The sequence below is a fragment of the Pongo abelii genome, chromosome 21 (genome assembly GCF_028885655.2).
Source record: "Pongo abelii isolate AG06213 chromosome 21, NHGRI_mPonAbe1-v2.0_pri, whole genome shotgun sequence".
NCBI lineage: Eukaryota > Metazoa > Chordata > Mammalia > Primates > Hominidae > Pongo > Pongo abelii.
In genome coordinates, this window is record NC_072006.2 from 49,160,683 (window position 1) to 49,175,315 (window position 14,633).

General features: G+C 48.8%; 1 protein-coding gene across 6 annotated transcripts in view; it reads left to right on the forward strand.

Moving 5' to 3' along the window:
* Nucleotides 1-14,633, forward strand: part of PABPC1L (poly(A) binding protein cytoplasmic 1 like) — a 29,578-nt gene that overhangs the window by 2,443 nt on the left and 12,502 nt on the right. For all 6 annotated transcript variants that reach the window (XR_010138714.1, XR_008516951.2, XR_008516952.1 and 3 more), the window contains exons 2-7: nucleotides 1,556-1,749; nucleotides 5,632-5,747; nucleotides 7,773-7,912; nucleotides 8,050-8,144; nucleotides 10,130-10,267; nucleotides 13,055-13,150. Coding sequence is in view for 3 of the 6 variants with exons in the window: in XM_054541809.2 (XP_054397784.1) it covers nucleotides 1,556-1,749; nucleotides 5,632-5,747; nucleotides 7,773-7,912; nucleotides 8,050-8,144; nucleotides 10,130-10,267; nucleotides 13,055-13,150 (779 nt within the window). In the remaining 3 variants the exon portion in view is untranslated. The remainder of the gene's footprint in view (nucleotides 1-1,555; nucleotides 1,750-5,631; nucleotides 5,748-7,772; nucleotides 7,913-8,049; nucleotides 8,145-10,129; nucleotides 10,268-13,054; nucleotides 13,151-14,633) is intronic.

A 14,633-nucleotide genomic window follows, 5' to 3' on the forward strand; every position in this document is an offset into this window, starting at 1 on the left:
GAAGTTCTCTCTTGTATCACTTGTTACCTCGTAAACGCTCTTAAGTGATAACCTAAAATAAATAAATAAATAAGGCCGGGCGCGGTGGCTCACGCCTGTAATCCCAGCACCTTAGGAGGCCGAGGTGGGCAGATCACTTGAGGTCAGGAGTTCGAGACCAGCCTGGCCAACACAGCGAAACCCTGTCTCTACTAAAAATACAAAAAATAGCTGGGTATGATGGCGGACGCCTGTAATCCCAACTGCTGGGGAGGCTGAGGCACGAGAATCGCTTGAATCCGGGAGGCAGAGGTTGCAGTGAGCCGAGACTGCGCCATTGCATTCCAGCCCGGGCGACAGAGCGAGGCTCCATCTCAAAAAAAAAAAAAAACCAAACAACAACAAAAATAGTGGCTTTAACATTCTGACGTAAGACTCCAGAAACTCACTCAAAAAATGCTCGGGGTCCACTAGAGGGATCCCTTGCGCCAGGTCGCCTGGGTGGACCGGGTGGTTCCCTAAGTGGGTGGTTTGCTAGGGAAGGGGTTGTTCCGCGGGGCCTGTTCCCCGCCCCTTACTGAGCTGGATTCCTGGGCACTTTTCTCTTTGTTCTGCTTTGCTCCACCTCCTGCTTCTTCCCGTCTTCCTCCAAGCCCTGTGAACGAAGTGGGACTCGGCCTTTTTGCCCCACCTCATAGATGGAAACCGTGCTGCAGAGAGAAGGGTTTTGCCCCAGGTATTTATGGTAAGACTAGGTGGAGAAGCCCGGCTTCCTGAAACTTGCTCCACTGTGTTGTTCCCCACAGCCCCCTTCCTTGTCTGCACTAGCAGACTCCCTGAAACAGGTCACATGTATGACCTGGGAGGGACACAGGCTGCAGCAGTGGCGGGAGGCTGGGCATGGGCTGCTGTTTTGAGACATTATTTTGTGTCAGGCACAAAGTTACAAACAAGGCCCCTTGCATACCTTCTTTGTTTTTCAGTCCCTCCAACAACCTGGTAGTTGGTAGTATCTCCCTTTGTTAGGTGTGGAAAAGTAGGTAATATTATCATCATTCCCCCTTTACAGGTGAGGAACAGGCTCAGAGAGGTAATGTCCACTTTCCCCAGAGCCCGACTGCTTGAGATCTAACCTCAGCTCTGCCCTGCAGCACCTCTGAGTTTTAATTTCCTCAAAGTGCTGCCACCCCTTGTCATATGGACATTCTTATCCACTCAGTGTACTTTAGAAGCCAGAATAGACCTGACACTGCCACAGACCTTTCATGTTTCTTAGTCTCAGTTTTCCCACCTGTAAAATGGGGGGCAGGAATCCATGCTCATGTGGCTGCAGGGAGTTGAATGAGATCATAACTGGAAGGTTGGGGGAGCACCATACACACTAATTCTCAGCTTATCCTTCCTGAGCCTTTGGGCTTTTATCTCGGTTATTTGGGCTCTTATCTTGGCTTATTGTCTGGGACCCAGACAATGACTTTCTGTTTATTGGCTCCCAGTTAAGCACCTCGAGGGGTGGGTGATCAAGGTAAGAAAATTCCCTTAACTTGCTAATTTCTCTCCTCTTCCTTCTGTCCAGCGGAGCGGGCACTGGACACAATGAACTTTGAGATGCTCAAAGGCCAGCCTATTCGCATCATGTGGTCCCAGCGAGACCCAGGACTTCGCAAGTCAGGTGTGGGCAACATCTTCATCAAGAACCTGGAGGACTCCATTGACAACAAGGCTTTATATGATACCTTCTCCACCTTTGGGAACATCCTCTCTTGCAAGGTAGAGGATGAAGGGTATACGTCTTTGGGTGGATCGGTGTCAACTACCTGCCTGGTAGAGGGATGACAAGCAACACCTCTCTTTACAGTTTACAAGGTCCTTTCAGTCAAGTTTCAGGTACAGCAAGCACCTGAATGATAGCCGTTCTTTCAGTTTCATCTTCCATGAATGATCAGACATTACCTGTGTATCAGTCAGCTCTTGCTGTGTAACCACCTTCAAATTTAGTGGCTATCAACAACATTTATTTAGCTCATAATGCCACAGTTGGCAATGGGCAAAGTTCAGCTGGGCAGTTCTTCTGGTCTTGGCTGGGTTCCCTTCTATGCCCACTGAAAGCTGAGTGGGAGCTCTTGCTGGGTGTATGAGGGGGTGACTGGCTGTCAGCTGGAACATCTCGGCTTTCCTCCCTATGGCCTTTTGTCCTCCAGTAGGCTAGTCCAGGCTATTCTCATGGTATTCTCATGGCAATGGCAGGGGCTCAGAAGACAAGAGTGGAAGCACACCGGGCCTCTTGAGAACTAAATGCAGAACTGGAACCATCACTTCCACTACATTTTTTTTTTAATTGAGATGCAGTCTCACTCTGTTGCCTAAGCTGGAGTACAGTGGCGTGATCTCAGTTTACTGCAACCTCCTGGGTTCAAGCCTCCTGAGTTCAAACGATTCTCCTGCCTCAGCCTCCCGAGTAGCTGGGATTACAGGTGCGAGCCACCATGCCCAGATAATTTTTGTATTTTTAGTGGAGACAGGGTGGGTTTCACCCTGTTGGCCAGGCTGGTCTCGAACTCCTGACCTCCCAAAGTGCTGGGATTACAGCCATGAGCCACTACACCTGGCCACTTTCACTACATTCTATTGACCAAAGCAAGTCACAAGACCAGCCCACATTCAGAGTGAGAGCGGAGTAGAAATTATAGGATGAAGGGTGTGGCTATAGGAAGGCCATTAATTGGGGCCATCAAGGCAATTAAGTTATTAAATCTTGTTTTTAAGATTGTCTTACATTAGATGTAAGTTCTATCAGTGATCTTGTTCTTAGTCATTATTGTATCCTAATACTTAGAATAAGATGTGACACATATTAGGTGCTCAATAAATATCTGTTGAGCCAATGGATGTATATCATTTGAGAAGGATTCTGATTATTTCTCTGACTTTCTATATGAGGATGTTGAGGATCAGCGGCCATATAGCAGGTCAGTATGTCCGGAACAGAGTGCTTAAACCTGGGTGTTCTGCCTCTAGATTTTATGAGGATGGTTCATCGGCTACTCTGTAGCCTTTGGAGTGTCTGCTATTCTAGGGAGGATGGGGACAGTTTTTGTAGCCTATGTGTCAGAACTTTTTTTTTTTTTTTTTTTTTTGAGATGGAGTCTCTGTCACCCAGGCTGGAGTGCAGTGGCACGATCTCGGCTCACTGCAACCTCCTCCTCCCAGGTTCACGCCATTCTCCTGCCTCAGCCTCCTGAGTAGCTGGGACTACAGGTGCCCGCCACCACTCCCAGCTAATTTTTTTGTATTTTCAGTAGAGATGGGGTTTCACCATGTTAGCCAGGATGGTCTCGATCTCCTTACCTTGTGATCCGCCCACCTCAGCCTCCTGAAGTGCTGGGATTACAGGAGTGAGCCACCGCGCCCGGCATGTCAGAACTTTTATCAAGTGCTACTGTGTGCCAAGCATAATCCTTAAATTCTCAATGAGGGCTCTCAAATTCCCGGTCAATAAGAGGCTATCCCTGTGGCTCAGAGGAGCAGGTAGACTTGAGGAGATGTAGTAATGCACTAAGGGTTATCTGTGACAGAGAGACGGGGCTGTTTCCTGTCTTTGAGGATCAAAGGAAGAAAGAGACTCTTAACTGTGTATTAAGTTCTTCACAATAATAATGGCAGATTTATCACGTACTTTCTGTGTGTTAGGTTTTCTGCATACATGTATACTCCTTAAAAGGGTACCTGGCACACTGTTAAGCTTCTAAGTGATAACTGTAACAATCAAAGAATTACTTCTGTTGGCTGACCTTGGACAAGTCATTTATTCTCATTTTCCCTCTGGGGCTCAGAGGTTAAGAAATGCCTGGAAGGATTCTCGTGGCATAGATAACAAGGGAAGTATGTAATGCCCTTCGCAGGTTCTTGATCCACAGTGGGGACCCAGTCAATGTGGTTAAATCTGAATGGCCGAGCTGAGGCTTGAGTTGAAAGTGGAAGGACCCTGTTTTAGGATGAGAGGTGGAGGGGTATGCGCAAGGCATGGGTTTGGAAGCAAGATCTGTTACGCAGCACCCATTGGGGAGCCTCAAATGCCAAGCTGATATAGTACTGTGGATAGAAGCTACTAGAGATTGAAGGGATGCGGTCAGAATTACATTTTAGAAAGAGCATCCCAGTGGTAGTGTGCAAGCTAGGCTGGGAGGCGGTGCTTGTCATCCAGGCAGACAATGCCACTAGCTGAGCTGAGCCCAGGATGAGTGGAGTCACAGTCGCCTTGAAGTGGGAGTTAGTGGTCTTTCTGCGAGTGCAACAAGAGGGTGGGGACTATGTGAACTAGAAGGTCTTTCCCTGTTCTCAAGTTCTGTCCTGCTGGCCTGAGTCAGGAGGGTTACAGAATGGGAATAGGATATTGTGCATCTTTAAAAAAAATTGAGGCTGGGTGCAGTGGCTCATGCTCCTAATCCCAGCACTTTGGGAGGCCAAGGTGGGTTGATCACCTGAGGTCAGGAGTCCAGGACCAGCCTAACCAACATGGTGAAACTCCATCTCTACTAAAAATACAAAAAACTAGCCAGGCATGGTGACATGCACCTGTATTCTCAGCTACTCGGGAGGCTGAGGCAGGAGAATCGCTTGAACTGGGGAGGCAGGGGTTGCATGGAGCCAAGATTGCGCCATTGCACTCCAGCCTGGGCAACAAGAGTGAAACTCCATCTCAAAAAAAAAAAAAAATTGAAATGAGTTTGTTGTTGCAGTAATTCATGAATTGGCAAAGTTTAAACAATGTGGAAGGGAAGAAAGTGAAAAAGAAGGCTCCATTTCTTTCAGCCCTAGTCCCCAAAAGTAATATGAAAACAACTTATGTGTCTTTTTCAAAATTTCCAATGTGTAGATGCCTGCTTTAGCCTGAATGGATTTTTTTTTCACTTAACAAGACTGTCAGCCATGTAGCCTACCACATTCTCTTCAACTGTGCACATACAGTAGACTGGTGTACCATCGAGGCTCCCCCTTGATGAATATCCAGGTTGTTTCTAGTTTGTTGATAGAAACAAGGATGCAGATATGGGGGTTTGAATCTAACCCTTTTGCCCATTGCCTTAGGAAGAAAATTAAAAGCCAGTATGCAGTATAGATGAAACCTGTGTTCATTTCGTTCTCCCTCTTAAATCTGTTTTTTCTTTTCTGTTTTTATTTTTTTGACACAGAGCCTCACTCTATCACCCAGGATGGAGTTCAGTGGTGCAATATCAGCTCACTGCAACCTCCACCTCCTGGGTTCAAGCAATTCCCCTGCCTCAGCCTCCTGAGTAGCTGGGATTACAGGCACCCGCCACCACATCCGGCTAATTTTTTGTATTTTTAATAGAGACAGGGTTTCACCATGTTGTCCAGGCTGGTCTCGAACTCCTGACCTCAAGTGATATGCCCACCTCGGCCTCCCAAAGTGCTGGGATTACAGGCATGAGCCACTGCAGCCAGCCTTCCTTAATCCGTTAACTTGAGTGGTGGCACTCTCTGAGCTTCCATATCCCATCCCTAACATGCAGGATTGCCTTTTCCATGCACACAGCAGGCATGCAGAGACTGGTCATGATCACCTTTGCCATTCCTTTCTACCTGAACCCTCTGTCAGTACTCTTCCTGTCCTTCCTCCCTGCGGCCCAGGTGGCGTGTGACGAGCATGGCTCCCGGGGTTTTGGCTTTGTCCATTTTGAGACCCATGAGGCCGCACAGCAGGCCATCAACACCATGAATGGGATGCTGCTGAATGACCGCAAAGTGTGAGTGGCTGGGCCCGAGGGAGGGGCAGAGGCTGCAGGGACAGAAGCATGGCACCACCGACTAGCAATCGATGCTACCCTCAAGCTGCTAATGGGCACCAGGCACTTGAGCGGCAGGCAGCCCTCCTAGAAGTGTGACCTCGGAGCAGCTGCTCAACATCTCAGGGACTCTTTCCTCACATAAAGATGGAGCTGATGATCTGCATTAGAGTATGGTAAAGGAAGTGGTGATTTTAAAACTCTAGAGGGACTGGCTAATGGTCGTATCATCAATGGACTCAGTGTTTTCATCTGTTTTCCAGCCTTCTCAGTATGGGGTGTATGTGTGTGTGATAGGGTCTTGCTATGTAGCCCAGGCTGGAGTGCAGTGGCACGAACACAGCTCACTGCAGCCTTGACCTCCTTGGCTCAAGTAATCCTTCTGTCTCAGCCTCCTTTGTAGCTGGGACCACAGGTGACCACATGCCACCATACCTGGCTAATTTTTTGATTTTTTTTTTTTTTCTGTAGAGATGGGGGTCTCACTTTGTTGCCCAGGCTGGTCTTGAACTCTTGGGTTCAAGTGATCCTCCTGCCTCAGCCTCCTAAAGTGTTAAAATGCTGGGATTACAGGCATGAGCTACCACGTCTGGCTTTTTCTTTAAACCTTTTGTGTTTCATGAGATTTTGGCAGAAAGAAAAGTAGGAATATGCTTAGCCTGCCCTCATCATACTGTTAACTTTGATATCATCCCCACTACACAGATGGGAAAACTGAGAGGCAGATAATAGAGAGAATCTGCCTCTGGCTGTTCCCTGCCCAGAATTTTGATTTTGCTCATCTGAGGGGCCAGCCCCCATGGTGAGGGCCATGGAGAGAAGGTGGCTTTGAGCTGGGGGATGCACTGAGAGTCATTTTGTCCAGGGTTACTCAGGGGAGGGTCCAGTCCACCTGTCAAACAAATCTTGGTGGGCTTTTCCCAGTTCTCAGAAGAATGCTCTTCGTTAGCTCCAATTTACTCAAGTTCACCTTTGCCGCTCAGTTTTCTTCAAATTTTGATGCCTGGTACAACTTTGTTTGTGCTAAACGTGCTATAGATACCATCAGAATTTATTTTTATTTTTAAAATCTGGGGTACTTTCCTAGATGTGTTTACATGAACTTGGAGATGAACTTTTAAAATTAATCTTGTGACTGGGTGTGGTGGCTCACACCTGTAACCCCAGCACTTTGGGAGGCAGAGGTGGGCGAATCACCTGAGGTCAGGAGTTCGAGACTAGCCTGGCCAACACGGTGAAACTCCATCTCTACCAAAAATACAAAAATTAGCCATGTGTGGTGGCACATGCCTGTAATCCCAGCTACTTGGGAGGCTGAGTGAGGCAGGAGAATCACTTGAACCCAGGAGGCGGAGCTTGCAGTGAGCTGAGATCGCACCACTGCACTCCAGCCTGGGCGATAGAGCGAAACTGAGTGTCAAAAACATAATAAATAAAAATAAAATTAATCTTGTATTTAAGTGATTTTAGTCAATGCCCCCCATAGCAACACTAGCATTGACTGCGTCTAATTCACTTACCCCTGCTTCCCCAGTGCACCCAATACATGTTAATAAGCAAAGCCCCATGATGAGAATTTGAGTCCCAATTTTACAACAATGAACTCTGAGGCTCAGAGAGGTTAAGTAGCTTGCCCAGGGTCACACAGCTAGGCACCTGCAGAGCGAGGATTCAAGCCCTTGTCTGTCTGACTCCCAGGCTCATTCTTCTGTGCTCTCAGCTGCCTGGTATATAATAGTAGTTATGTGTGCATTTGTCGCAAGAATGAAATCTTCTTAACCTTCTGCTGGGGACAAGCTCTGGAACATAATATAATATCTTGGCTGTTGGAGGTAGCCAACAATACTAAGGAGTATTGTCCTGCCCAGTTTCCTGATGAGGGATATGTAAGCCTGGAGAAGGGCAGCAGTTGAGCGGGAGTTGGCCTGGGAGTGGCTGATGGCTGGTAGCTGTCCACAGCCATCAGCCAGTGTGGTGTGTCTACAGCTTTGTGGGCCACTTCAAGTCTCGACGGGAGCGGGAGGCGGAGCTGGGGGCGCGGGCCCTGGAGTTCACCAACATCTACGTGAAGAACCTCCCGGTGGATGTGGACGAGCAAGGCCTGCAGGACCTCTTCTCCCAGTTTGGTGGGTGTGTCCCCAAGGGAGCGGGGGTATCGCTGTTTTTCCTCTTCCCTTCCAAAGTCTGGTAGGGAGGAGGGGCTCTCCTGGGGTTTCCTGAGGACTTCCCAGACTTCCCTTTAAGCCAGGTTGGTCCTTTGCAGGGAAAATGCTGAGTGTGAAGGTGATGAGGGACAACAGCGGCCACTCGCGGTGCTTTGGCTTTGTCAACTTTGAGAAGCATGAGGAAGCCCAGAAGGTAGGAGCCTCCCCATGGCTCTGTTCCGCAGCAGGCAGACCAAGCTGGGACTAAGAAGAGGGTCCCAGCTGCCTGTGGAGAGGAAGAAAATCCCCCCCCGGCCTAAGCCAAAAGGGTGGGAGAGTCCTGTGTGCAGACAGAGCCCTACCTTCCTGTGGTCAAAGGCCAAGGGCTTCATTCTTTGGTCACTTCTAAGCCCTGATGGCTGCAGAACTGAATATTTAGGTAGGGATGCAAAAGTCATTATTATATAAAAATATTTACTCATGAACTGACCACTTAAATCAATTTCCACCAGGTGTGGTGGTGTGCACCTGTAGTCTCAGCCTACATGGGAGGCTGAGGCAGGAGGACCTCTTGAGCCCAGTGGTTTGAGTCCAGCCTGGGCAACATAGCAAGACCCTGTCTCTAATTTTTTAAAAACTCTCCAGATGTGATGGCTCATGCTTGTAATCCCAGCACTTGTGGAGGCTGGGTGGGAAGACTGCTTGAGTTCAGGAGTTCGAGACCAGCGGGGCAAAACAGCGAGATGCCATTTTCACACACAAAAAGCCTCTCACAGTTAGCAAAGAGGATTATTTTGTGCCGTGAAATCCAACTCAAAGTAAGGATGTTGATGATGCTGTCATGCCATTATGAGAGAATTATGCTTGCTACTTTGTTCAAATTATCCATGTGTAGTTGCAGTTAGAACCTAAATTTTTTTAAGTTCTTTTTTTTAAGTTCTTTTTTTGGTGTAGTTTTAGGTTCAGAGCAATGTTTAGTGGAAGGTATGGAGGTTTTCTGTATACCCCATTCCTCGACACAAGAACAGCCTCTGCCATTGTCAATGTCCTGCTCCCAAGGGTTACATCTGTTACAGGTGATTCACTTACTTTGACACATCATTAATACACACAGTCCCAAGTTTACATTAGGATTTACTTTTGGTGTAGAGTCTAGGGGTTTGGACAAATGCATAATGACATGTATCCACTATTATGGTATCATGCAGGCTACTTTCAGTGCCCTAAACATCCCCTGGGCTCCATCTGTTCATTCCTCTATGCCCCTTAACCCCTGGCAACCAATGATCTTTTTACTGGCTCCATACTTTTGCCTTTTCTGGGACAGAGACTATGTCACCTAGACTGGCTTCTTTCACTTAGTAATACACATTTAAAATATGGGAATATATAAATATTTACATTTTATTTTATTTTTATCTATTTATTTTTGAGATGGAGTCTCACTCTGTCACCCAGGATGGAAGGCAGTGACGTGATCTCGGCTCATTGCAACCTCTGACTCCTGGGTTCAAGTGATTCACCTGCCTCAGCCTCCCGAGTAGCTGGGACTACAGGCGCCCGCTACCATGCCCGGCTAATTTTTGTGTTTTTAGTAGAGAAGGGGTTTCACCATGTTGGCCAGGCTGGTATCGAACTCCTGACCTCAAGTGATCCACCCGCCTTGGCCTCCCAAAGTGCTAGGATTACAGGCGTGAGCCACCGTGCCCGGCCATATTTACATTTTAAATATGGGAAACTTTGCAAATCTCAATTTTATTTTTATTTTATTAAGATGGAGTCTCACTCTGTCACCCAGGCTGTAGTGCAGTGGCATGATCTCAGCTCACTGCAACCTCCACCTCCCAGTTTCAAGGGATTCTCCCACCTCAGCCTCCTAAGTAGCTGGGATTACAGGCACCTGCCACCATGCCTGGCTAATTTTTGTATTTTTAGTAGAGACGGGGTTTCTCCATGTTGGTCAGGCTGGTCTCGAACTCCTGACCTCAGATGATGTGTCCCCCTCGGCCTCCCAAAGTGCTGGGATTACAGGTGTGAGCCAAAGTGGGTATACTTAAATGGCCTTTGTCCTGGTACTGATTATTCTCAGCTAGTGTGGCCAGCTTTGTTTGCAAGTGGCCCCTCTAGATCCAGAAGATGAGCCTGGGCCAGGGCCACATCTGAGTGATTACCAAGCATGTTCCCTCCTCCTCTCCCCAGGCTGTGGTCCATATGAACGGGAAGGAGGTGAGCGGGCGGCTGCTGTACGCAGGCCGGGCCCAAAAGCGCGTGGAGCGGCAGAATGAACTGAAGCGCAGGTTTGAGCAGATGAAGCAGGACCGGCTGAGGCGTTACCAGGTGAGGTCAGGCTTCCTGGTGGCAGCCACTTCTGTGTGAGAGCAGCTGTGTGTCAGGGGCCCTGAGTGGTGACTGTTTGCTCTAGTTAACCTACTTCTGGGCACTTGGCTCAAGACGGGAATCGAATGAGCATGGGATGGCCCCCGCTGCCTGATGTATAACAGTGAGAAACTGCGCACAACCCAACTGTCCAACCATGATAGGGGTTAGTAGGGGTGCTGGGGACCTTTTGGTTAGAATAATCCTTCACGTGGGACTGGTTAGCATCCCACCCAGCCCACTCAATCCCAGTTGCATCCTCTAGTCTCAGACAACCAAAGTACCCCACATATTGCCAGATGCCCCTAGAGGAAATCCTACTCCTGGTTGAGAATAATCAGGCCAAATCTGTGACATCCAAAAGTTGGAATGTTGGACAGCCTTTGAATTATATGGAGTTAATAATTAAAGTGAATATTGTAGGCTGGGCATGGTGGCTCACGCCTGTAATCCCAACACTTTGGGAGGCTGAGACGAGCGGATCACCAGGTCAGGAGATCGAGACCATCCTGGCTAACACAGTGAAACCCTGTCTCTACCAAAAATACAAAAAATTAGCCAGGCATGGTGGTGGGCGCCTGTAGTCCCAGCTACTTGGGAGGCTGAGGCAGGAGAATGGCGTGAACCCAGGAGGTGGAGCTTGCAGTGAGCCGAGATAGCACCACTGCACTCCAGCCTGGGCAACTGAGCAAGACTCTGTCTCCAAAAAAAAAAAAAAGTGAATATTGTAAATATATTGTAGATCAGTGCAATTTAAAACTTCATTGGGAAGTGAACCCCTCTAAGGTTTTTTTTTTTTGAGACAGAGCATTGCTCTTGTCACCCAGGCTGGAGTGTAGTGGCATGATCTTGGTTCACTGCAACCTCTGACTCCTGGGTTCCAGAAAGTCTCCTGTCTCAGCCTCCCAAGTAGCTGGGATTACAGGTGCGTGCCACCATGCCTGGCTAATTTTTATATTTTTAGTAGAGATGGGGTTTCACCATGTTGCCCAGGCTGGTCTCGAACTCCTGACCTTGTGATCTGCCCGCCTCAGCCTCCCAAAGTGCTGGGATTACAGGTGTGAGCCACCGTGCCTGGCCTCATTTTTGTATTTTTAATAGAGATGGAGTTCATCATGTTGGCCAGGCTGGTCTCAAACTCCTGACCTCAGATGATCTGCCCGCTTCGGCCTCCCAAAGTTCTGGGATTACAGGCATGAGCCACCGTGCCTGGCCCCCCTCTAAGATTTTTCACAATAGTTCTAGATCCTTCATGGAGAGGGGCATATAAATATATACATCCACACAAAAACACGAACACATACTCAGTAGTTCTCAGTGAGGAGCAGTTTTGCCTCCTGGGGGACATTTGGCAATGTCTAGAATTTTCATTGTCATGTGGGTGGTGGGGTGCTACTGTCATCCATGGGGTAGAGGCCAGGGATGCTGGCAGACATCCTACAGTGCTCAGGACAATGCCACAGCAAGGAACTATCTGGCACAAAATGTCACTAGGTCTGAGGCTGAGAAACACATACATCCTCTTATGTACATACAGCTGAGAAACACATGCATCCTGTTATGTACATACAGCGTGTCCAGGGGCTTTCAGACCCGCAGAACAAAATACACGTCACGTAATCTGCGAGAGCAGGATGCTATGCTGTACAATTGTGTGGTCTCTGTTCTCTTGTATGTTCATACACTTTTGTGTTTGGGAGGTCTGGCAGGAGAAAAGTCAAGGTGCTAGAGGCAGCTGTCACTCAATAGTGAGGTGCACAGACTCTGAAGTTAGTCTGCCTGGGTTGTCCTGTCTCTGCCACTTAGCTACTGTATGATCTGGGGCAACTTATTTAGCCTCTTTGTGTTTCCGTTTTGTCTGTAAAACAAGGGTAAAAGTTTCCTTCACGCAGGGTTGTTGTGAAGATTAAAAATCAAAATGTGGCCTGGCGTGGTGGCTCGCGCCTGTAATCCCAGCACTTTGGGAGGCCGAGACGGGCAGATCACCTGAGGTCAGGAGTTCAAGACTGGCCTGACCAACATGGAGAAAGGAGAAACCCATCTCTACTAAAAAATACAAAATTAGCTGGGCCTGGTTGCACATGCCTGTAATCCCAGCTACTTGGGAGGCTGAGGCAGGAGAATCACTTGAACCCAGGAGGCAGAGGTTGCACTGAGCCAAGATTGCACCATTGCACTCCAGCCTACGCAACAAGAGCAAAAATCCATCTCAAAAAAAAAAAAAAAAAAGTCTTAAAAAAAAATCAAAATGTATGAGAAAGCTTAGAGTGGCACCTGACACCAACATGAGTAAGTGCCCGAGGTTCCTGGGCTGGCAGGGGATGGAGGGGCAGCTCGCCTGTGTTAGGGTTCTGGTCATGGGCCGGCCTGCAAGGAGCTCTGCTTCCTGCTGCCCGACGTCCACCATCTGGAGAGCTTGGCTTGGGCATGCTCTGTACCTCAGCCTGCCATGGGACCTGGGACATCCTCATGGGCCCCATCTGTGAAATGGGGAATAGCTGTGGTGAGGCTGGGACCAGTGCAGATGTGTGAGAACTGCAGGGGAATTCGGGATGTAGGTGCTACAGCTTGCATGTGATAGGCACACTGAGGGATGGGGGTACCTGGGTGCTGAGGGAGACGGGGAGCAGGAGGCTGGGCTGGTGGGGCTCCCCATGCCCCTTGTGCCTGTGTCAGCCCCCTGCTCTCCCCAAGGCAGTTGGGGCTTGGAGGGGAAGGAGCCATCCAGCAGTTTCTCTTCCCTCCCAGGGTGTGAACTTGTACGTGAAGAACCTGGATGACTCCATTGATGACGACAAGCTGAGGAAGGAGTTCTCTCCCTATGGAGTAATTACCAGTGCGAAGGTGAGGACTGGGGGCACCTCCAGGGGACAGCGTTCCCCTCCATCCTCTCACCACCATCCCCCCACAACCCCACCCCTCTGTCCTCTCACCCAGCAGCCTCCAGGGGGTTGGTGCCGGCTACCCCTTCTGGGGCTCTGCTGACCCCGTTGGAGCTTGTAGCCCATCTGCAGCCTTGTCTGGGCTGGAGGGGAAGACGGTAGAAATATAGTCCCAGTCGCACAGCTGGACTTGGGGCTCACTGTAACCTTGGCATTTATTGAGTGCCTACTGTATGCCAGATTCCAGAAATTCACATCTTAGTATTTCCATTGACTTTTGTTGTCTGGCCTCTGCCAGTGACATCACCCTCCTGGGCCTCCGTTTTCCCATCTGGAAAGTGAGAGGGCTGGACTTCGTCATTCTTCATTTGTTCGTCCCTATTTCTGGAGCACCAATTGTGTGCCCAACCCTGTTAGGCCCCTGAGATGTGGCAACTGGCCCATCAGCAGCTCTATGAGCTTTAGCAGATGTTGCCTTATAGATAAGGACACTGGGCTCACTGGATGGCTTTCCGACCCTGGCTTCTCATTTCAACCCCCTCGGCAATTCTTAAATACACACACCTGAGTCAGACATAGACTGTGGATCCCTGGGGTATAGGGCCTGGGCTTTTTATTTTTTTTAAAAAGCTCCCAGAGGCTGGGCGATGTGGCTCATGCCTGTAATCCCAGCACTTTGGGAGGCCGAGGCAGGCGAATCACTAGGTCAGGAGATCAAGACCATCCTGGCTAACACGGTGAAACTCCATCTCTACTAAAAATACAAAAAATTAGCCGGGCATGGTGGCAGGCGCCTGTAGTCCCAGCTATTCCGGAGGCTGAGGCAGAAGAATGGCGTGAACCCAGGAGCCAGAGCTTGCAGTGAGCCGAGATCACGCCACTGCACTCTAGCCTGGGCGACAGCGAGACTCTGTCTCAAAAAAAAAAAAAAAAGCGCCCAGATGGTTTTTAAGATGATCCAGTGTTTATTCATTCTATACTTAAATACCTGCTGTTTTACCAGGCTCTGTGGCAAACAGGAGCAAATCAGATGTGATCCTTGCTTTCAAGTAGCTTGTAGTCTAATGAGGAAGTCAGCCCATCACTAACTCAAGTGGATTATAAGATGGGGGACAGTATGGGAGGCAGAGCTACAGGAGCTCAGTGGAACAGAACGGAAGGCTGCCTGGAAGAAGTCGCAGTAGCAGCAGTGTTTGACTTGGCTGTGAGGAGGTAGGGAGCTGGAGTGGGAATGAGGAATTTTCCAAAGAGATCAGTGTGAGTGACAGGATGGGGGGACCCGCCTGAATGATGTGATGTTGGGTTCTGAGGAAGTGGTCTAGAAGTTCTCTTTTGGCTATTGAGTCCAATTGTAAACATACTTCAGGGAGCCTTGTGTTTGGAGGAAAAAAGGGTGTCTTTTAGGTTAAGATCCTTTTGAAAAATGCGAGAGAAGGCTGTGGCAC